Genomic DNA, 23,807 nt, shown 5'->3' with positions numbered 1-23,807 from the left:
GAAACAGATGAGGGCACCACCTTCACTCAAGGAAATCCCAGTGTGAATAACATTATAGATTGTTGTTGTGTTATGGTAACAACATATCAATACATTGTTAGATTTTTAGCATCGACACTGTAAGAGATGGAGGATCCTCTCTCTACCTGTATTCGGTTGTTGCTGCGATCTGCCACCACCACATATCCCTCTTTGTCCACACTGATTCCCCATGGACGACACAGCTGCCCGTCTCCCTCGCCCTCGCCTCCAAACGATGACACTTGGGTGCCCAGGGCGCCGTAGCTCCGCCCTGACTTGGCCATCACCTTGAATGGGCTGCCCTGGATGTGCTGGTTACACACAAGAATGGACACCAGGTGCTCACCCTCGCACTTGGGCAGGTAGCTGACTGTGTAGGAGCCGTTCTGGTGGTCCGTCACCTCCACCGCACACAGGTTGCCATCGGCCACGGACATGACAATGGAGGAAAGGGCGTCTCCGCCAGACAGTCGAGGTTCACCATCGTGGTCGTATCCAATCACGGTAATGGAGGAGGGTTTACCGCACAGGGCACTTTTCAGGCCCTCACCATGGGCTTTGGTGACTGGGGCAAAGGCTCCACTGCTGATCAGGCCCATAGACTGGATGGCGATGTAAAGAGCCTGCAGTGACAAAACCAGTGAATTAACCTCTGCTTTGCTGCCCCCAAACATGGACCTCTTTTTGAACAGAATGGAACTATATAAGACTGAATGCTTCTGTGTGTCACTCTAATTCTGACAACACAGCTAGAAAAAGTGAAAGTTGGAAAGAGAAACATCTCAAACATAACTAGTAGCAAGTGGGTAGAAGTATTCAACACTACATTACTCAGTAGAAACAGAATTTCAATATATGAGGGTAAAACAAAAAAAGCTTCATGCCACTGGAGGTTCCAGTCACACAAACATTAAAATAGTTTCACATTTAATTAGCCTTTCAATGGTGAATTATAGCGTATATAACAAAAGCACTTTACACTACGTCACCCATTCACACACAGATACAGCACGCCATCTGAACAATCAGGAGCAAGTGTCTTGCTCAGTGGCACAATAACACCACATGGAATCGAACCAGCCACCTCTCAGTCCCAGGCTCACCATTCTACCATCTGAGCCGTGCCACAGAAGGTAGAATGGTTGGCCACTAAACAGACATCCCGGTAGTTTTAAAGTCAAAATGAATGTGCTCCCTTGTTTCACAATACCTTTCACTGAGGAAAACAAAACGTCCCATCGTGGGAAGACAAAAAGCAATGGAGCATTTTTCCACAGTGAAAGCTAGCATACCTGGTCTGGAGGCGTGAACATGAAGCGGTCATCCTCCTGTGGCTGCAGCAGCCCCCTGAGAGTTTTCAGTTCATGGATCTGGGTCAGCATTCGCTCCCTTGCCAGCAGCACGTCAATGTGTCGGCCTTCGTCCAGCACCTGACTGACCGCGGCGATGGTGCTGTCCAGCTTGGTCAGACTCTGGTGCAGCTTCTCCACCTGCAGGTACAACGACTTGGCCTTCACCTGACGGATCTTCTCCAACTAAGCAGAGAGAGGGAGAGAAGAAGACAGTGAACATGTGCAGCAGTTGTGCAGCTTCCCATGGCTTCATCTCTCGCTAGATTGGTTCCCATCTGAGTGTGAAGCAGCTGAGATAAGTCAGAGGCCATGGTTCTCAAACCGAAAAGGATGGTTTGCTCTCTCCGGGTGAGGAATGAGTCACAACCTCAAGTGGAGAAGTTCCAAGTATCCAAGTAAGTATAAGGGCTTTTGTTCTAAAGTGAGTGGGTAAGGGAACTGGAGATTGGTCTGTGAATTGGCGCAGCAGGGGTGGTATTGCGGTCGCTCTACCACTGCACTGTTGTGTGTAAGAGTGAGCTGAGCCAAAAGGCAAAGCTCTCTATTTAATCGATCAACCTTCATTCCGTCCCTCACTTACGGTCATGAGCTGTGGGTCATGACCGAATGAGATCCCGGATGCAAGTGGCTGAACTGAGTTTTCTCCGAAGGGTGTCAGGTGTTCTGGGAGAGACTCCTTCCTCCACGCTGAAAGGAGCCAGTTGAGGTGGTTCGGTCTGGACACCTCCCTTCGGAGGTGTTTCAGGCAGGCCCAGCTGGGAGGAGATGGATGTGTCCACCCAGGATCTAGTCCTCCACCTGATCCAGGCAGTGCCCAGTCAGAGCTGGTGGATGTTGTCCGGGAGAAGGGCGTTTGCCGCTGCCTTCTGAAGCTGGTGCCCCCACAACCCCAAAACGGATAAGCGGATGAGGAAGGATGGATGGACCATTTAAGTAGGTCGCTAAACTGAGAGCTTTACTGACAACAAACTACTACAACAGTTCCAACCTTAACGCTGAGCAGTTAGTGTCCTAAGGGCTTAGGTAAGAGGAAGACCGAAAGTCTAGATGGAGACAGACACCAATACTAAGAATGTACGCTCCAATACATAATTGAAAAAGACTTCATAATTGCTGCTATGGTTTTCGCCCTTGATGACAACAATTTATCAAATATCTTTTGTTCATTCATTCTTTACATACATATATTTATTTATTAAAGCATTAACGAAAAACTCAGTCATAAGCTGATGGAAGTGAAATTTTGCAAAATAAAATAAAACTGCGGTGTCATAGACACACAGCGCTTATAAAACAATATTATTGCACATATCGTGACGTTTGCGACAAGAAGCAGCTGCTTCCACGTGGTGGCAGCAACGAGCCAATGACTAAGAAAAACGGTCACACTCAAGTTGTCCTTCGGAAAAAATCATGGCGACTTCAGTGCATACGTTGTTGGACATATTCGTTATTGTTTCTGGAAACTAATTTTTTTTCAAGGTTTTAAATTGTGGCAAAAATAAGTGGAAAATATCTAACGAATTTAAACCAGATGATGAATTGTTGATTTCAAGAGCAGTTCTATTTCAATAGAAATATTGATGTATATATATATAGATGTTTAAAATAATGAAAACACAAATGACATAAAAAGTCAGCATTTATAAAGAAAACCAAAACATCAAATAAATTATGCTTCACTTTGATAAAAAGCTTCAAGCTTTTTGACCTAAAGGGATAAGTGACAGTAGTGTAAAATGGGTTAAAAATGGCTTGAACACAATTAGACAGCAGACAGATGCGGTTACAGTAGCAAAAGAGACAGAAGGCTAAGGCTCTTGCCAAACATCCCATGACAAAAAAAGAAAACAATAGTGGACCGCATCAATGCTCAGAGAGCCCCTGAAAGAAACAATGTGTCCAGAACAGAGGGGTCTTTTGTTCCTGTGCAGCATACGAGGAACTGCAATTTGCATGTGTGAGACTAGAGTTACACTTTATAGTCAGCGAAGACAAAGACTCAACTTGGGCTTTTTTTCTGAAGTGGGTGTTTTTCCACACTGAGGAGACAGTGACAGCAGTTGGGAGGTGTTTGACTGACTTTCATCAAAACAGAATCTGTCACTTTGGTGACTGCTTGCAGTGACAAATCACGTCACTCACCACATATATGGGAAATATCACAGTATTTTAAACTGGAAATAAGTACTGCTTTTGTTGTACAGACAATCATATTCCCACTGGGATGGCAGGAATGTTAGTCTTCTTAGTCAATCATCAGTCATATTTTAGCTGAGATGGAAGCAAGACACTCATTTTTGTGCTTTCAGTTGTGAATAGCTATTTGTTCCACCTGTTTCAACAACAGCGTGAGCTGCACTGCAAGTTAGGATGCTTGCAGTACATTGTTAAAGGGAAAGAGTTTAATGCCACAGTAGTTTCAGTGACAAACATTATGCGATTTGTTTTGTTACCTGTGTAGAACATTGCAATATATTGTATCACAATACTACAATATCATGGGGTTCTTGGAAACACCTCACATCACACCTCACATCTGACAGTATACAGCTGCTTGTAACACAACTATGACTGGTGAAGGAGGCCTTGGTTGAGGTATATAGAATAATATATAAATATTCTCCAAACACTAGCCATCCTCCCCAACGAGATACTACATTGACTAAGAAGAACATAACGACAGACAGACTCACTTCTCTGGTCACCAGGTCGACGCTCACATCAAAAGGGTAGAAACAAAGAGCTACATGTTGGTTCCATCACCATTCTTATCGAAACGCTTCAGGCAAGTTTGCTGTGTGTCAGGACCACTGACGCCATGATGACAGCACCAGCTTGGGGCCTCTAATATTATACAGAGGTGAGTTTCTAAACTTATTTGAAGTAGAAACAGCTAGCATGAAGTAGAATTTTCCAACACATACCCAATAAACAATTCCTTTGGTGCCTAATCTCAATACACTAACTGAAATAATAATCATATCAAGCATAGTAAAATATAGCGATAGATTCATAAGTACATAAGAAATACACATTATAACACAGTTTTGTGCTCCTGGGATAACATTTTAATTGTTGGTCATCTTTTATGGCTTTGGTATATAACTATAAGGAATTTTACCTTCCACAGTAGTTCACACTCCCGCTCCTCCAGTGCTTTCTTGTGTCTGAGGACGAGAGCTTTCACCTCACTCTGGACCACCTTTGCCTTGATCTCCACCTGCTCCGCCATGGCCTGGACACGCTCCATGCTCAGCTGGGAAGGACAAGAACAATGTCGCTGTCATTTTTATGACAAAGTGAAGGGACTCCAGAGGACGCTCTGGGACAAGACAACGAGATTTATGAAGCATAACAGTAAAGGACTAGCTATACCCACCTCAACTGGACAAAAAAGCTAACACTCACTACATAAGTTTGTTGGCAGTGTGGCCTTTTTTAGGCTTTTTCCTCCATCTGCCACGTTTTTTACTTTTTTTTTCCTGATGGTGAATAATGAAGTATATTATATTTTATGCATTATTTGCCATTTTCTTAACAATGCTCTAGTCTGTTTTTCTTCACCAAAGTTAATGACAGCTAATTTCACAAAAATCGTATGTTAAAAAAGGAAAAGGACAACCACAATACAAAGTACATTCTGACTGCAGCTTACCAAACACTGTATTTTTTAGTTATGTAGATTTCAAAGAAATGCTGACTTCTTATCAACAGAGAGTTTAAACGTTTTGGATTATGAAGGGCTGAGTAAGTATAAGAAAGAACTGCCATTGGTATGTAGAAGTAATTCAGTTATCATGGTGGATGGGTCCAATCGTCTATGTGCTATTCCATTACAACCATGACCACTCAATGTTCAAAATGACTTTCATTTTACCTAAAGTGGGGCAGCACACGCGTCCACACTGCCTTGCCCACCCCCAGCTTTCTTCCTGGGTTCTCCTTCGGTGTTGTGTGGGAGGTCACCAGGACAAAGGGGGAAGCTAGATAAGGACTGCTTTGTGATATTGGCCGCAGGGATCAAAGGTCACTGAAACCTCACAGGTCATGATCTGCAACCTCTGTCTGAAGATGCATACCACCCACCCCCCCAGGGCTGCACACAGCAGGAACAAAGCCTGGCAGCGTGGCTCTTTTCTTTTTTTTTTTTCGCAGAAACATTTGAGGCAGGCAGCTAAAGGGTCAGCTGGGGACTTCACTACAGCCACATGGGCAGAATTATAAAACAAGAATATGAAGATGTGGAAAAAGGATTGTGGAACTTCATACCACTCTTATACCTTTCATGTGCAAAACTTTGTGTTAATGGGTGCCACATCAGCGGGAATGCATTGTGACAGAAAATGAATGTGATCAAGAAAAAAATCAAAGCAACAGAGAATTGGGATTAAGTCCAAATGTCGTCTGCCACAGTTCAGTCTAATTCATGATGATGTGAAAGTAGAAAACCTTGCGCACACATTAAAAATACAGACACAAGGTAATATTTAAGTCTTTTCAAAGAACAGGAAAGGAATAACAGCACCCGAACCCGACCCGCCATTTCTGAAGTAGAGGTAGAATTTTGGATGGCCGTCCCAGTGTCTCCATCCTTAATCGCTGTATTCCCAGCGGATGGCAGCTTGAAATACAAAGAGGGTCAAACTGACCAATCCCACACCACAGAGCGCAAGAGCTCTGGCCAACCAGGGGGTCACATGGAAAGGGTCAGAGGTCGGGAAAGATAATGGCAGTGGAGTGGGCGGAAATTTCCTACCTCAGGGGATAGGAGTGTGCGCGCCTGTCTATATTATGTGGCATCAGCACCTATTTCTGCAGTGACCTCTGGTGAAGCATTTACAGCCTCTGCTTGGCCTTCACTGTTTAATACGTAATTGTTCAAGCCAACTGATCCACGTTGTGCAACCAAACCTTCTAGTATCAAGAGCACTGCAACGCAAACATCTATCCACAGCTGTAAAAATGTGACCAACAACACAAAGGTCAAGGCGCGAAAGAGATGGGTAATTTTTGAAGGTCTGCTGAGGATATAGTGCACGCCAGCATGTCACATGACTGCACAGCTAGTCAAGCCAGTCGTTATGAAGGTCACAAGAGAAACTAGCCAACCCAGCAAACCAGTTTGTGTGTCAAACACTCATGGATAGCGTTGCCGCCCATGTCCTGCTGCGTTATTAGGCAAACAGTCAAAGTATCACATGACTCCACACAGAGGGAGGTACCTCGCTTTAATTCCTTCTATTCTGGTGTATTTGTTTATACTTGCTGAACTGAAAGAATCCTCAAGGCCCAACAGATCTTTTTAAGAAAATGAATTTAGATTCATGTCCTTAAAACGTTGAGGTGAAATGCTGGCAAATGCTGGTGAAAACACAGCCATCTGAATGCGGAGGCTCAGACAAAGTCCAAGAATAAATGAGAACCATTCCTAATAAGGTGAAGTGTAGGAGTAGGTGTAGGTGCTAAATGCTGTACTTCTGTAAAAGAGGAGGAGAGTATTTCTTTCTCTGAAAGCCTCTAAATGCCACAGTCCCCCGCCCCCATCCTCTTTGGTCACTCTTCCTCCCCTTTGACCTTCATCCCTGCCCCCGTCAGACCCGCCCCCTTCCAGGGCCAGCTGGACATCTCTCTCCCTCCCGGGCCTAGCAAAACCACAGGAGTGGCCACTCTTGACTCATTTAATTCACTAAGATTTATATTTCCAGTTTTAGATTTTGTGGGATAAGAACACCACAATCATCCACGGGCAGCATTTTACTGCTGAATTGAATCTTCAGAAAACGTAAAACCAATAATACCGGGGGAAAATGCTTTAAATATCCAATGAATGCAGAGAGTGTATTCCTATCTCACCTGGACAGCCTGACGTCCCTGCTGAGCATCAGCCAGCAGCTGGATGGTGATGGACCTGCAGTCCTGGACTGCGTCTTGCAAGTACACGAAGGTATGGTTCATGTGGCGGCCCATGCTACACTCCCTGCAGATGGGCACTGAGCAGGTCTCACAGAAGAACAGGAAAACCTATGAAAGCAAGAAGACTCTTGAGGATGGGGAGGACAAAAAAGTCATGAATTCCGGCATAACATTAAATGAACCAGATTCTACACATTGGAATGACACTGACAATTATGTCAGCATCCGGAGAAAGGTTTTATATAGTTCAAGCACATTTCTGGAAGAACACTCATGAATGACGCCGAATATTCAGAGATGAAGAAAATCTTTTCCGAACTTTCACTGCATGATTTGAACTCCATATTCTTAATTGCTTGAGCCACTAAACAAATGCATATTAGTAGCGTATTAGCCAGCAATTACTCATTATAAAGTTGTAATTACTAACTTGTGAAGACCCACTATATTTTACCATGACTGGTCACCGAAATTCACTCTTAATAACACTGTCATTACTGCTTATTAACAGTACATATGCATGTAATTTGTTTATCAATGGTTAATATGTGTTGCCCAATTTTAAGTGTTAACTAGTCTTTTATTAAATATTTAATGATGTGCTCCAATAGAAGTCATCTAATGCAGCCCAGAGGAAGAAAAGGACCACAATGTAACACCAGAATGCAGAGACAAATTTAGGTTGACTTGATCTAACTTCAGCTGCAGAATATCTGAGCAATATGATGATCAGCTTTAGAGAGCCATGTCAGGTGTAGCACCACCTCTTTGGTGGCACTTATCACCTTCGCCAATCCACTGTTCTCTCATAATGCAAGAATGGACCAAGAAAAATTCCTTGTCTTATGGAACTCTTCACTGACAATGGCAATAACACTTTCGATTCTGATAAGGGCCACAACATCATCATGTCACGGCTCCCTTGACAATCCATGTCCCTCACACCGCAGTTGAGGTGTCGGCTCATCACCACGAGTGGACAAGTTTATTCTACAAGAATAAACTTCATAGTAGGGCTGGATGATTATGGCAAAAATGCTAATGGTGATGATTTTGATTCACATCATAATCGCGATTATTCAAACAATTATTCAACAATTGCCAGTGAACTTTCAAACTTTGTAGAACAATGAACTACAATAAAACAAGGTAAAAAATATATATGTACGTAAATAATAATTGAACAGTTATATTTAACCTTCATCACGTTGGTTAAATGTTTCTCTCTAGAAACCAGTCTGCATGGTCTGAGTTCAGAGGACAATGGAGACAGGAGACAATATTTCCAGCTGAGCAGGCACTTGGCTGGGATGCATACATTTTTCTGTGGTTCTGATGTTTTAAGTAGTGATTTCACATTCCAAGCTTTTGCAGTTATTGAGATCATGAGAGAAGAAGTCACTCCTCTGATAATAAACTTCTATATTTGAGCTCTCTTCCTGCCTCTCTGCAGCGTGATGAATGACAAGGAGCGCTTGATTTTATCACCCCTGTATCAGGTTGAGCGTGAGCAATTGTGCAACAGTGCATTTATGCACTGCCAAATAATCATGGGGTTCCAAAGATCTACAACAAGCAGGTATACCTGCTGTTGTGACTCAGAACGCTGGGTGAGCGTCTGCTCGTTGGAGGTTCGGACGGTGAAAACCAGTGGCTACTATTAGTGTCCCCCACGCCATGTAAACAGAGGCTCTCTCGCGCTCACTGTGCACCGGGCAACTTTCACATGGGCGAGGCGTGGTACAGCGTTTAGGTGCATCAGGACAGAATAACAGAAGGTGGGGAGCGTTGAGCTAAATAATCATTTCATGACGATAATCGTAGGAAGATGTAATCGTAACCCCGATAAAAACTAGATTATTTGGCCAGTCCTTCTTCATAGTTAAATAAAATGCAGACTTCAGGGTAGAGTTTCAAAAAGCACAATTTCCATACTGAAACAAAGACCGCTGACAGTGAAAAGGAGAGGGGATTTTAATATGCACATACCATAATATACTGAGGGGAGATTAGTTCAATGGGCCACCGCCAGAAGAAGGCCTTGGTGGAAGGGGTGGGGCCAGCAATCAATCCATCAATAATGACTGTTTCCCCGGGGAGCAGCATAATCTAATGAGACGCAAACACACCTCCCCCTTTTTCTGACTTTCTCCACCTTCTCCAAGAGCTCAGATACTCTTTTATGTGCCTTCCTTTTACTTTCAACAGCCATCTGAACCAAGTCTGTTGCTTCGAACCTCTTGCTCCCTATTGGAAATTCCTAAATTCCAAGGGGATGGGGCACACAAAAGGCAAGAATGCAGCTGAGCAAGAATGGAGGAGGACAGGGGACAATGATGGACACATGGCCTCAGCAGTTAGTGGGACTGACGCGCAGATTGATGGTGAAAGGCTTCTGGTCCGAGGAGGAAGAATGGCAGCGAAGGACAAGACATCGGGAGCACTCACAAATGAAGCTATTTAAATACTTGAGAACGAAAACAGCTGCCATGGAGCTTAGTCGGCAGATTTAAAAGTAGTGGTTGAAGTAAGAAACATTTATCACAAAATATTTCGGCACAACTGTGGGTGATAAAAGGGGCCCGATTACACTTTTTCATGTTATGAGGGTTATCTACTGAAAGAGTTGCTGAAATATCATCTTCACATATGTTCTGCAACTTCTTCACCAACAAATATCAATGCATAAACATGACCAAATGTTTGTATGGAACCCGCAAATGACCAGAGGATTGATGACCCACAGAATCAGCGGACTCAACAGAGCGCAGTGCAGAACCTTAGTGTCTCAGAAATGTCAGAGAATCTGTTCTAACAGTTTTATTTTGGGGTTAAATGTGTGAGACAGTGAGTGAGGTTTGGTGTTCCTTCTGTTTAGATGCTTCTGTTTACATTAACTACCTACTATAAATAGCATTTTTTGTTGTTTAATTATGATAATAATTTTTATTTGAAAAGCAAAGTCTGAAATATTTTAAAATATACATGTTCATTTTCAAAAATGAACATGTAAATGAATAACTATTCTGCTCATCAATAATGAATATTCATGCAATATTTAAAAAAAATAGTATTCTGTAATATTCAGTAGGCCAAGCATTCTCAATTTTATTTGGCTTTGGCCACAAATTTTCATCATCTGTTTCTCTTGGGGAGAAGTGACAGCTTTTAGATTTTTTGGGGGGGTAGGAGGAGTGTAGTCAAGGGGGGAGCAGTTTTGGTCGAGACACACATCACTGTTGAGAATAAAACACACAATATGGCCCCTCTAACAGACTTTAGTGTTAAGCACGATTAATAAAATCATTGGTTTGCCACAGAAGAATAAAATTTGAATAAAATGTGTAATGCAGGTTGACGACTTCCCAGAATTATTTTCTATTACCAAGAATTACACATCTTATGATGCTGTATTCAATGTGGTTAGATTTGAAGCGTTACACACAAGGTTGTAGATGACATAACACACAGGCCTCTTGGTCAATACTATTGATCCACACTGGATACTAGCAACTCCCAGCAGTCTTGATGGAGGGATCATTTTGCATCTCTTGCTGCCTCTGCAGTTACATGTCTCTCTTAAAACCACAATAAACATGCATTTGCCACGTGTCTGAATTTCATTTTGACTGGAAACTCATAAACAACGCAAGCACATGCAAGAAAACAGCAACTGCACTTCTAGCAATTTCACATGCATGAATCATTTTGTACAATGATGTTGTCAGTGGTAAAATACAACAAACACAAATAGTTAGCCCAAATAAAAATTTGAAGCAGACAGATCACAATGTGATTAGTTAAGATTAACCACAATTGTGTCGAGAAAGGCAGCCACAAAACAGTAAAGGAACCAACCCTATTATGACTCCTACCACGGGAGCACAGCTATGAAATATTATCTTTAGCACAGATCTCAGAGAAGCTCTGTGTGCTTTGCATGCTAGATGCACCAACACACACATCTAGGACACATGTGACACAGATATGTGAAAAACAAGTTAAAAATGTGAGAAAGGCGTGGTGTCACGGCAACAGTCGTAAATTCCATAGTCAAAACTCAGGCGAAGCAGTGGTGACTCACCTTCACAGTGTATTTACATTCCACATGAACATATAGGCAGGGCAAACAAAAGAAGCCAAGTAAAAATGCAAACTGACGAAACGATAGGAAAGATGTTTTTTTTTTATGTCACAGAACTCTCTGGGAGACCAAGGCTTACAGGCGCCTTCTTCAGCAAAGAGAACCGACTGAAGAACCCTGGGTGTTTTTGCACTGACAATTATATATGTACGACATAACAGAATTCCTTATATGATATTATATTATAAGAACTGTTCTTCACTCTGTTCCTTTTCATTCTCATGTAAGAAGAAATATTGGAAGCATTGTGTGAATTAAGAAGACGTGATATAATAGTGATAAAAAAGTCATAATATGTAAAGTAACACATTTCATAGCATTTATAATGTATCAGAGGATTGAAATAAATAATAAATATATATTTGTAGATAAAAAAAACTATACATTTGAAGACAGAGAATATTTCCATATTAAAAGATATTTTGGACGCCAAAGTGCAATTAAAGATACATTGCATAAAATAATGCCTATTATTGGTATCTTTCAATTTGGTTTATATCAACTACTAAACAACTGAATGTCACTTTTATTGGAATCCGTTTTGGTCCTTTTCCAGCTTTTTCAATGGTACTTGTGAAGTCTTGTGACGCATCTAGTTTTATGCTAGTAGACGACGGTGTCAATCAGCTTCAGGCAGAATCAACTTTGACCTAAAAATGTCCATAGTAAAAAGGGTTGAAAAACACCCCTGTTTTTTTCAGTGGTGAGTACTATTAACTATACATATAAAACATTTCTTATGTCCACCTCAACCATGAAGTGTCTCCACACGCTGGTACAGAACGACTGGTTCTGGTTAGTATGTTGAGAGAACATGCGGGGGGGAAAAATGTGAAATATCACTCAATATGAAAGAATCTCCATGTACATAAACCTCACTGGTGAATGAACAACACTAATGTCTAATGACGGGTTTTGCCTTTCCCACCAAAAACAATATTCTGCACTAAGAAGACCATTAACCGCTGTTCAAGTTAAAGGGCAAATGCACCACCTTTCAATTTAAACTCCAAATGAAATTGTTTGAATGAATCCCTCACTGAGGCCACTTGCTCACAGAGGAGTGGGACCAGCCCTTTTTCCACCTCCCTCCCCTCACAGACACTGGGAACTGGGGGAGAGGGCACGAACACAAGCAGCCAGTAAAATCTCTCCATGATGCATTCGCTGCTTGCATGCACAGCGAGGTAGGGGGAGGGGATGGGACCGATGTAATGTCACACTGTGGTGCTAGAAAAATCTAGGTCTGCGCACAGAGCGGAGGGAGCATGTCTTCTAAAGCAACTCAAACCAGTCTGCGTCACAGCCAGCACTTCTGCAGTGGTCACATCCTGATGTGGTCTCTTCATCGGATCAAGTAACTATGCATTTCACTGTCACATGCAGCAAATGCATGTATGTATTCAAAAGTGGTTCGACTGAAGTTGGGGTTTGAAATATGACATTGATTAGAAGAAAGAAATTGAAGGGAAGAAAGAAATTTTAAATCAAAGACGCAACTGAAAAAAGGAAAGTACGATGCTTCAGGACAGAGGTTGGCCTTGGTTTCAATTCATAAAAATGCATGCACACCTGGACAACAAAACATTTTTCACTGCCGCTGATCATAATCAATATAAATAAAACACTCCATGCTACATCCTTTCACAACTTTTATGACAATGGGCGTGCTGAACTCCCTGAGATAGATCATCAACTCTGTCAGACACGAAGCAGCATGTAAAGCAGGAAAATATGTGCAGGAAAATATGAGCTGTTTCTTTCAATCAAGCAAAAGATTTGGTGCTAAATGTTCCAAAGACAGTCGACGGACAAGCCACACCCAATCCAACGTCCCATAAGGGCTAGACATTAGAAAAGGCTTCGCTGTGCAGTTTAGATCACCAATATATGTATTATACAACAAATATCAACTTTAATGAGAAAGAGGGCCAAAAACAAAGTTATTTGCTTTATTTTGGGTGACGTTGCTGCACACTAATCACTCATGATATCCAACACTGTCCCTATTGTTGCATCTTGTCTCTATCTTGTTCTCTGAATTTCCATATGATCACAATTTATTCTGACTCGAAATAAGCAGAAATTTGCTTTTACAATTTTCACACAAAAACATTAGGGCTACGAATTAGATACAGTAACTTCTTCTAACTTGTCTACTCATATTTGAGATAGGGGTTTTCTGGTTGGGACGATAAATGGCAGCGTCTGTAAATTGCTACACCACAGTATAGTATATATATATATATATATATATATATATATATATATATATATATAGTGTTGTTTGTTAGTGTCAACTCAAGCTGCTGCAACACAAAGGGCATCAGGAAAAGCATGTAGCAAACAGCAGTACACTCGTACAGTAAAATGTGGGCGGGTCTCTTGCTGCTGCCACACACTCGCGTGTTGGCTTGTTGCCACGGACACAACATGCTCTGGGACTGGCTCGTCGATGTTTTGAAACGCAGCCAGATAGAAAGCGGGGGCGGTGGCTCTCAGCCTGTGACCTGATTGGACGGACCTCCCGAGCGGCGAAGGAAAACAAACCACCGTCAGCTGGCCTCTTTACACAGCGAGCATGTGACTGACTGGCATGTGCTTCATGCTGCTGCGGGGAAAAGGGAAGGAGACACAGAAATGAAAGGGAGGGAGAGAAGTGGCTGAAAACCAAGAATGAGAGATGCTTTAGCAACAATGAGAAGGTGAGACAACAAAGAGGGTGAAATACAATAGTTTTGCACCCATGAAAGCGAAAAACCGAAAAATAAATTCATGAGCAGTCACCCAACAGCCGGGTCATATGACTGAGACCACAATATTATTTACAGCTCTGGTTCTAACACAGCACACAAACATGTGTGTATGTATATATATATATATATATATATATATATATATATATATATATATATATATATATAGATGTAGGATAAACACAGGGCAAAATAACAATAAATCATACGCAATAGGGATACATTGAATTGAAAATCTGAGGCAGAAGCCGTAGCAGAATAAAATCTTAAATACTTGGACGAATACCGAATTAAGAATGCTCAGTATCTAATGTGGTTACGTTACTTTTTACTATATAATTTTTAAATTTTGCATAAATGGTCGAGAACATATTTACATACTTACATACTCAAAGATAATGATAATAGTGATACTAATAATAAACACGATTTCCTGTTATAAAATAGGCTGACAGAACCCTCAAGATAGTTTGGTTGAACACTCATTGCATGGCAAAATTCTATTCTCGCTCACTGTTTTGTCCGCGGAGATTGTGTGTTGTCTGTTTTTCACTATTCTGCTGAATATATTCAGTCACTGAATGTTCAGTGCATCCCTAATAAGCAATACATATTAAAGGCATTCTGGTTCTGAAACACTTTTAAATCAGAGTGATGGTATCAGATTAGACAAGAAAATTCTCAATTGACCATGGTGCCAAACCTGCTGTCAGACAGGAAGACTGACGCACCTCGATATGTTGAGGAAAAACCTTGAGGGCCATTATGTCAAATGTGTTAACAGCACAAAAGCGCTGAGCGGGGTCAAACAGTGGCTAATTAAAACCCCATTTGTGCCACACTGCCAAGGAGGAAGTAGCAGCTTTTCAATAGGTTTTAAATCCTGTTGCCAAAGACAACGTGATAAATGCCTTCCTTTCTGTCCATTAAATTTATATGGCCCAAAGTCTTCAAATAAGACATCAAAGCCAGGACCCACACACATCTTGGCCCCACCTCATGCCTACATGAAACACATTCACAACACACAGGAAACAGAGAATGCGTTCTAATTACTGGGCACATGTTGCACATTAAAACCCTGGAAGCCCAACGTCATATAATCCAACTCTGGTGGCTGAGTGGAAACACACTCTACAGTCCACTTCAGAGGATAAGTACTTGCAGATGTAGGACTATTGGAAAAGCAAACTGTGCAGCTGCACACTTGCACTGATACTACCAGGAGTGATGAAACATAATTATTCGATCCGGCAACAGCTACTAAATCAGGGCGAGGTGACGCTCTATGTTTGTAATGTCCATTGTCTGGGTCAGACAGCGGCCTGATGAGAAAGGCAGAAGCCTGCGGAGGAAATGCCCAGAATGTGTGCAAGGGCTGGAGGGGGGGGGGAGAGAACCCAGGAGGTGTAAACTCAAGTTACAGGAATTCCTCCGGCCAAGTATCAGTCAGTGCTGGCTGAAGCTCTGACTAGCACTTTCCTCTGCAGAAAGAGAGTGCAAGAGTGGTGCAGTCAGGAGCCTGAAAATGTCATTCAAATTACCAACAACATGAAAGGTAAAAGACAAGATACATGTAAACCTTAATATTTGTCAATCTAAAAGCAACCCCAAAACAAAAAAACACAACTGGCGCACATCTTTAGTGTCATTATCACTGAGATCCAGGGGGGAGGGGAAATCGATTCTTAGATTCTGAATCAATTCACAAATGTCAAAACTCAAAAATTATTTAAAAGCATAACATGAAATAAACAGGTTTAGAAACAAACCTCTGAATCGTAAATGATGAATCGTGACGTGATGATTCCCACCTGAATCAGATCTGCATTTCTTCTACCCTAATGATGCCAGAAATACAGCCACTAAAAACACAGCATCAGTGGTTGCCCGTCTAACTGACTGGATTATCACGGAGGGTTTGAGTCAAACAGGTATGAGTGAGTCATTGCCATGAAACCAATTTTTACACAGGCCTTCCAGTAACCTCTAGCCAGACCCTACAAAGGGAGCTGCGGAGGAAAGCAAGTGCACAGTTACTACGGTAGTGACAATATAATCTTGGGTAAAAGACCAGGATCTTGGAGGATTACCATATCATTAGCCGCTTCTCAGAAGAAGCAGGGTATGGATTTGTGTTTTCGAGAGTGACAACACAGTGAGAAGGGGACGCTCCTTTGTTGTAATCCAATTTTCCATGTCCACTTCACACACAGCAGGGAACGGGTGGCCACAGCAGTCACAGAGGAAAAAGTCTTGGGCCAGGTCTTGGAACTTCTTGGGTGATTTTTTTCCCTCTTCTTTATTTTTCCATGGTTCAATCAATTCAAGTATCAATAATACTGTATGATGGAGGATTATAAGCAAAGGTACCATTAATAAAATGTGATGAAAATAGTGGAGAGCTTTTAATTACATGCAAAACTAAAAAAGAAAATGGTACTAACCCGAAAGACTTAAAAGAATAAATACACCTACCCATGAGGTATGTGAATGTTTGGAACAGACAGAATGTCATCTTTGCATTACTGTACACAACAATATTGAACTGGGTAGCGACACAAAATCATTGGAACACACACAAGTCAATATCATCCACTTCTGACAGTGTGGTCCATGATGGTGTTGATAAGACGTATGTATGTAAGAGACCAATATTGGTAATCTAATAAGTGAATACAATGTTCAACAGGAAAGATAATGTCCACAACTACAAAGCTGGCAAAATACACTATGAAAGGAAATAGAAAGAGAGATTCCCTTTCACTTGTAACACATCTATCGCACTCACCCACAGTGAGAAACCTTGCTATCTATCTATCTATGCACCAAGAATGTCACTGTGTATGAGGATTCTGCTACCAAAAAGTAATGAAAATGAAATATATGAAGTAGATCAGTACCTACCCTTACATTCTTAAGTCTTAAGTCAGAGAAGTGTGAGGATGAGTCACAATCATTAGATACATAAATAAAGGAAGAGGAACATAACAATAAAGATCACAACGAAAGCCTCGCCCTCTCCAGTGTCATTCCATCCCCCGAGGCTCATCGTGCGTGAGGGAGGCATTACTGGGAAAGGACGGCTTTACAGGAAAACTGAACCCACCTTTTTACTGGCATTGTGGATGGGGGTGGCATGAAGGCTTGAGGAGGGTCAGTGAAACACTAAATTGGAAATCTGAACTGTAAGCTAGTGGGCTGATGCTAACAGACAGCTAGACAGTTTAACAGCCACAACAAAAAGACAAAGGGGTTTTTATTTTACGTTTCTTCAAAAACACATTGCCTTTTTATACCTAATTTAACATATTATATAATACATTTTCTCAACCTCTCAAATACAAATCTGTCTAAACTGCCTACACTTTAAGACACTTATTTTGAGAAATCAGTTGGTAGATTTAAGCTAAGGCTTAATTTAATCAGTAGCTTTCAATCCTGTAGTCATTGATTGCAGGAAGTACACAATTTTCTGCAATATGCAGCGGTGCTCTGTCAAGAGAGGATGGCTTGATTTTAAAGCATGAAGTTACACCCACTGCAAACGTCATGAAGAACAATCATCTTTACTTTTCTCTGAGTCAAACTTCAGCTTAACCAAATAGCCAAAAAAATCTACGTAAGCTGTTATGAGTCAGTCAATGTTGAGTCATTGTTGTCAATATGTTACGGCTCGCTAACATTCTGAGAGGTAGGTGGGGACTGAAAGGTTTGTTGACACCGTTGCCAGCTTTCTGTGCCATTTCTTTGGAAAACGTTCAATGACGTTCCTGCAACGGGCTGCGTTTGTACTGTACTTTCCCAGACTATTAGCCGCTATATAACAATGACGCAGGCATTTCATGGGTTTTTCCAGGCTACAGTTCATACTGCTCAATCATTCAGCCTTGTCGCATCAAACCATGAGATTATAGATCAGGTCACATTGCACCAATGAAATTCTTCAAATTAAACACATTCACACGAACATTTTCCTCTCAGACATGAGGCGTTTTATGTAAACACCTTAATGACGGTGGAAACCGAGAAAAGCATGTGATGCAAGTTTAAGACAATCGATCTGGCTATCAAAGAAAGAGCAAGAGCCGCTGCACGTAAGCTTGGCATCAAAGAATCCATGGCAAGACTCAATGCAAAAAGATGATAAAAGCTGAAAATAACAAAAATATGAATCAGAGAATGTGTTAAGCCGTTTCACAAATCGCATGCAGTGACGCCACTTGTGTAAGAGAAGATAGCCGAGCAAACAAAAGCAAAGTAGATACTTTGTCTACACTTGTAGGAGATCAGAATTCAGAATCAAAACAAGTGTGATGCTGTTTCAGAAGTTGCATCAAACACAGTCAACCAGACCTTTTCTAATCCCTCATTTTCAGCATTCGGACATTGCTCGCCTATTTAGTAACTCACTCCATCGACCAGGCAGAGGACAAGCTCAGCTTTGGTTAATGGTAGCAGGTCGAAATTACTTGATGAAATTCTCATACTGCTCATATCGGCACAGATCCATGAACCTACTGATGCATTTATTTGGATTTATTTCGAAGACTGAACACATAGCTTTCAGTGTGACGTCAGTATATAATCTAGGTTACCAGCCACCGAAGCAACATGCAAGAACAAAAGCATATATGTGTGGTTGGGGGAGGATATCTTTATGACTTGTTTCACCAGTTTACAAGAACAACTGACTCCGTCTCCTGCTCAGCAAGCATTAAACTCATTAGCTAGAAGGCCCATCCCTACTCTCTACACATACACACCAACCAATCACAACAAATGACACTTAGCAAATATGCATTCACAGATGATACTCATGTATGACATGTAATGCTTTCATAGTCTGCATCAGGTGATGGACAGCTACTCCATATAGAACTTAGTATTTTTATTGGTACCTACCGAACACATTGTGTTTAATCATGAAAGTTTTCCGGATTCACGTCACTTTTCACATGATGATTTCCTATCTGTTGGTTTCTCCAACTTTGAAGACTTGTAGGGCTGCTGCAGCGGTAGAAGTAGGTTGGTAACATTTTGTAAACACTTTCTTTAAATAAAAATTGCGTTTGTAACTCCATATGAAGTCATTTTTGCCTTTTACTCCAAGAATGACCAGTATTATCACACAGCATAGACAGAAGTTAATACTTTAACACTGGTACCGTTGATACCCAAAGCCCAGGTTTTGGTAATATAAATAAAATTTAATAGTCGGATCGGTACATCCGTACCATCAATAATAGTGCGCTTCCATGTCGCAAGTGTCGCGACTCGTGAGAAGTGGATAACCATGAGATTATGCCGGCAAACAAACATGGCGACCGCGATGGCCAAGCTACAACTGTGAAAGGGTCGGTGAAATTACCAAGCGGAAACACCCTTCTCATAGAAGCCAGTGTGATGACACTATGAAGTAGCGCATTATACAGGCAATAATAATCTGACATTTATGACGTCCATTTTTTTATGTTTTGCAGTTAAGACAGCTGAGCAGGCATTGGCTTGGGTGCAAAGATTTTTCTGTGGTTCTTATTTTTCGGATTTCACATTCCAAGCTTTTTTTAGTCATTTTTCATGAGATCACGAGAGAAGAAGTCACTCCTTTGATTGTAAAACTTCTATATTTGAGCGCCCTTCTGCGTCTCTGCAGTGTGATCAGGTTGAGTGCGAGCGATTGTTCTTATGCATTTATCCACTTCCAAATAATCACAGGTTTTTGAAACATCTCCAACAAGCAGTTATCACTGCTGTTCTGACTCAGAACGCTGGATGAGCATCTGCTCCTCTGAAGTTCTGACGATGAAAACCATGCCGGCGTACAGACAAATGAGTTGGTAGCTAACAGTGGTGAATATTCGCTCCCCCCACACCATGTAAACAGAGGCTCGAGCTCTCTCACTGACAGGCACAGCCTCGTGCTGAGGGGCTTACTGTGTCTTCCAGAGTAGCTTCCCACCGACTAGGTCAATGTCCCACTTTGAAAATGTTTTGGACAGCTTGTATAGGACGGCATATACCAGCTAACTTGTCGAGGTGTGACAGGACTTTGATCAATCAGCTCCAGTCTAGATCAGCACAGTTTTGTTGAAGCATTGGCAAACTCCAAGATGACCCAGTCACTTTCAGCCGAACCAAGGGGTTATTTGTTCATCCTCTGTGAAAAGTACTTCTTTGAAACCCTCTTAAAAAAACAGAAGCAGCAGAAAAAAGGACCTTTGGCTTCATTGGTTTTGTTATTGTTCGACACCATATGAGGGGTTATAAGAGGCAGCATTCCTGTCACGAGTGATTTCAAAGACAAACTTGATCACACAAACCCAAAAAAGAAACCTTTGGCCCTGCAGCTGAAAAGTGTCTTTTCAATTAAAATGAACCGTAGATGTCCATGGATGGAACTTGGAAGCATGTGTGCAGTACTCCAGGGGCCTCCTCTTGCCTTGAATGGATGGTGTGGTACAGATTAACCAGACTGTTGTGCATGTGCCCTTACATATGTGTCAGTACATATGTGTGTTTGCAAATCCAGCTCAGCATAGAAGCTTGTCCGTCTCCAGGGAACTAGGTGAAGAGCCACTCAGATCCCTTTGTACCTGGGGCCATATGGCCTCCGGCAGGGTTCCACGGTGCCACCACACAGGCCAAGTGTGTGTTACGCAATTAGTGTTATACTATAGCTCCTCTAACACCAGTAGAAAAGCAGGGGCCTCCTTTTGAATACATGCAGCACTGTGTTTTAAAAATGTAGGTCAAGAAGAGCAGCACCTGAATGGCTGTATTTCACAGTGTGTGACATTCCAAATAAAACGGCAGGTCTCTGTGCACATAGTGAGAACGGATCAAAGTTACGTTACATTTAAGATCAATTGTGTCAAGTTGCTTAACACCACAGACGCCCAACTGTAAGTACATGAGCTCAATTGAAACCTTAGTATCTAAAGAGCTCATGACTGAACCTGACAAATGTTACAGAACCAAATAACTTAAACGCATGCCACAACAATGACGTATTACTGAAAGCATGCATAAATGTTGTGGCTCGATTTGGGCATGATCTGGATCCACTCACCTCATTTTCATGCTGCTGGCAGAAGCTCATGCGGTCCTGGAAGAGGGACAACAGGGCAAAGTTGTTCTGCAGAGACTGGGCAAGAGAGACAGCCACTCCCGGCTGGCTGGGGTTGCTGTTGGTGTTGAGCCGACCAAGGAGGAGATTCTCGCCCAGGCGCTCAATGAAGTGGTCCTTGGTGAGCCGAACACGCTGGTGGGCTCGCACGCAGTTGTCACACAGATACTCTTGGCAGTCCAAGCAGTGGGATGATGCGTGATTATCCTCGTCACAAGAGCTACACTGGGGTTCCCCCATGTTGTGGGGCTGCAGAAGACCAGTGTGGGGGTTGAGGAAGCTGGAAGAGCCTAGGCCTCTGTGGTGGTGGCCATTCTTGTTCTGGATCGGCTCCTCTGAGCTCACCACCACATCCAACATGTTGCTGAAGAGGAAGTTGGATGAGGGCAGCGAGTCGACACCCGATTCCGAGATGGACACTTTCTGGTCACAGGTGGGACAGCGTAGCTTCAGAGGATCACCAGGACTTCTCTGACCCTCCAAACACTGCCTACAGAAGGCATGAAGGCAGGGCAGGACGTGGAGCCTCCTGGTGGTCTGGCTGGAGGAGGACGAGGTGTGTGACGACGAAGAGGAGGTGGAAGAGCTGGAGGATATCGGAGCAGAGGATCCGCACAGCTCCTTGCAGAGAGGGCAGGTCTGCAGGTCTGAGTCTGGAAATGAAGCCATCAGCAGCGTTACGATAATAAAGGCTCAGACGAAACTTGAGGTATTCATTTGTGGGCTCTCTGGCCAGCAGCGTTGAGACTTTGAGTTCTTAACGATAACTTCATGAGGTATTTCAGTCAGCGGAGTAAAGACTCGAGGAAATGATGAGGTAGAGAGCTTCGAAAAACTCGCTCCTGGAATGAGGTAGGCTGTTCAAAGTTTGCTCGGTCCCCGGGCTCAATAGTGTAAGGCGTATGAGGGCAGCGTCGACATCCTTCTGTTACCGTCTTTCCACGACACTTGGACCACTTGTTTTGAGTCGTAGCTTGAAGACCAATGGGTCTGGATGTTAACCTGTCGTGTTGCGTGTGTTGACTCTAGTCCACCATCGAGGTTGTTCGGGCGGCGGGGGGCGCAGCCTGCATTCGCTCGGCTGCCGGAACAAACCGCCGAAAACTATTCATTTGTTGTCAACGACATTCAAAAAAATGGAGGCATTCTGGCGTAAAAGCAGTTCGTAATACAACACGAGACCAGAATGGATCCGAGTCCCTAGTTGAGCACTGTGGGAGGCTGCTTCCAGGATTCCGTCCCCGCTTCAGTCGGTGGCTCGTCCTCGCTGCCTCTGCATGGAGGAATGTGCAGGCGCGATCATCCGGCACCTCTCAGTTACGGTGTCCCAAAACAACTGGAAATCGTGGTAGACGGTTGCTCTGATGACGCCCTTGGCTAGTACCTGCAGTGATGTTTACAGAGAAAGAGGCACAGAGAAGCGCCGCGCGCCCGTGCTACGCTCCGCTCTTAATCCGACTGAGGAAAAAAATGGACTCGCTTCCGCCGCAGGAAGAGGGAGGGGAGGGGCGTGTCGCGCCTGCGTCAAAGCTTCACGAAAATAAAATGTGAAATCTATTTTTTCATATTTTGAAAATGTCGGACTAGCGAATAAAAATATAAGATCGTATAAGAATATTTGCCACAAGAAGCCACATGTTTCAATTTGAATGAATTTGGTATATTCCTGAATCAAATGTTGGAGCCATACACACATTTAAACAACAGAATATTGTTTATTTCATCAGTTTGACAATAGCACGATAAATCACTACATTCAACTTTTTATATAACCTTATTCAAACTAAAGCTCTTTTAATGTCTTGAAAATATTTGCATAAGAATTTCAATTTTATAAGAATTTCAAGTACATTCAGAGTAGTGGAAACCCTGGCCATTGTGTGGCGAAAAACATCCCTGAACAAAAGCAAACAGATGCTTTTGTTTGCTTTTGTTCAGGGATTCCTCCATGTTTGTTGTTGTTATTATCATCCTAGCTGCCCCGTGCCTTGTGCATCAGCGTGATCAGTGGACCAGGAACTCCTGCACTTACAAAGGTTCCCTGTTGTCTGGAGAGCAAACTGCTCAATTAAATTACATTAAATTAAAACGATTAAATATTTTAATGCGTTCATTATGATTAATTAATCAATCACAATTTATTCGTTAAAGTCCCACCACTAATATTTATATAAATATGAAAGCTGAACATCGACATCCCTTTGTGAAATATTGCATTTGAATATGAATATGAACGCATAGGTAATTTGTTTTTGTTTTAGTTTTTGTTTAAGATGCTTAGCCAGACTAAGAAAAGGAAAATGTTGAAATAAGAAGTGTGAATATGCGTGGAAGTTGAAAATACGAAGCTAAAAGAATGCAGATAATTATTTAAGATATTGAACTAACAGTCATGCTATATAATAGTCGGACTGGCATCAAAAAATAATCTACCAAGTCAAAAGAATACCCGTTATGAGTGGCAGGATGCAATGATAAAAGTTTGAACA

At 42.2% G+C, this 23,807-nt stretch overlaps 1 protein-coding gene across 1 annotated transcript in view; it reads right to left on the bottom strand.

Moving 5' to 3' along the window:
• trim71 (tripartite motif containing 71, E3 ubiquitin protein ligase) overlaps positions 1-22,759 on the bottom strand; it is a 28,425-nt gene extending 5,666 nt beyond the window's left edge. Inside the window, exons 1-5 of the mRNA XM_053863079.1 lie at positions 21,262-22,759; positions 7,230-7,397; positions 4,498-4,632; positions 1,314-1,556; positions 147-644 (exon numbers count right to left, since the gene is read on the bottom strand). Of these exons, the coding sequence (XP_053719054.1) occupies positions 147-644; positions 1,314-1,556; positions 4,498-4,632; positions 7,230-7,397; positions 21,262-21,987 (1,770 nt within the window). The 5' untranslated portion in view covers positions 21,988-22,759. The remainder of the gene's footprint in view (positions 1-146; positions 645-1,313; positions 1,557-4,497; positions 4,633-7,229; positions 7,398-21,261) is intronic.
• Between the last annotated feature and the right edge of the window lie 1,048 nt (positions 22,760-23,807).

The sequence above is a fragment of the Synchiropus splendidus genome, chromosome 4 (assembly GCF_027744825.2).
Source record: "Synchiropus splendidus isolate RoL2022-P1 chromosome 4, RoL_Sspl_1.0, whole genome shotgun sequence".
NCBI lineage: Eukaryota > Metazoa > Chordata > Actinopteri > Syngnathiformes > Callionymidae > Synchiropus > Synchiropus splendidus.
Note: the sequence above shows the minus strand (reverse complement) of the source record. Positions and strands in the feature narration are given on the sequence as shown.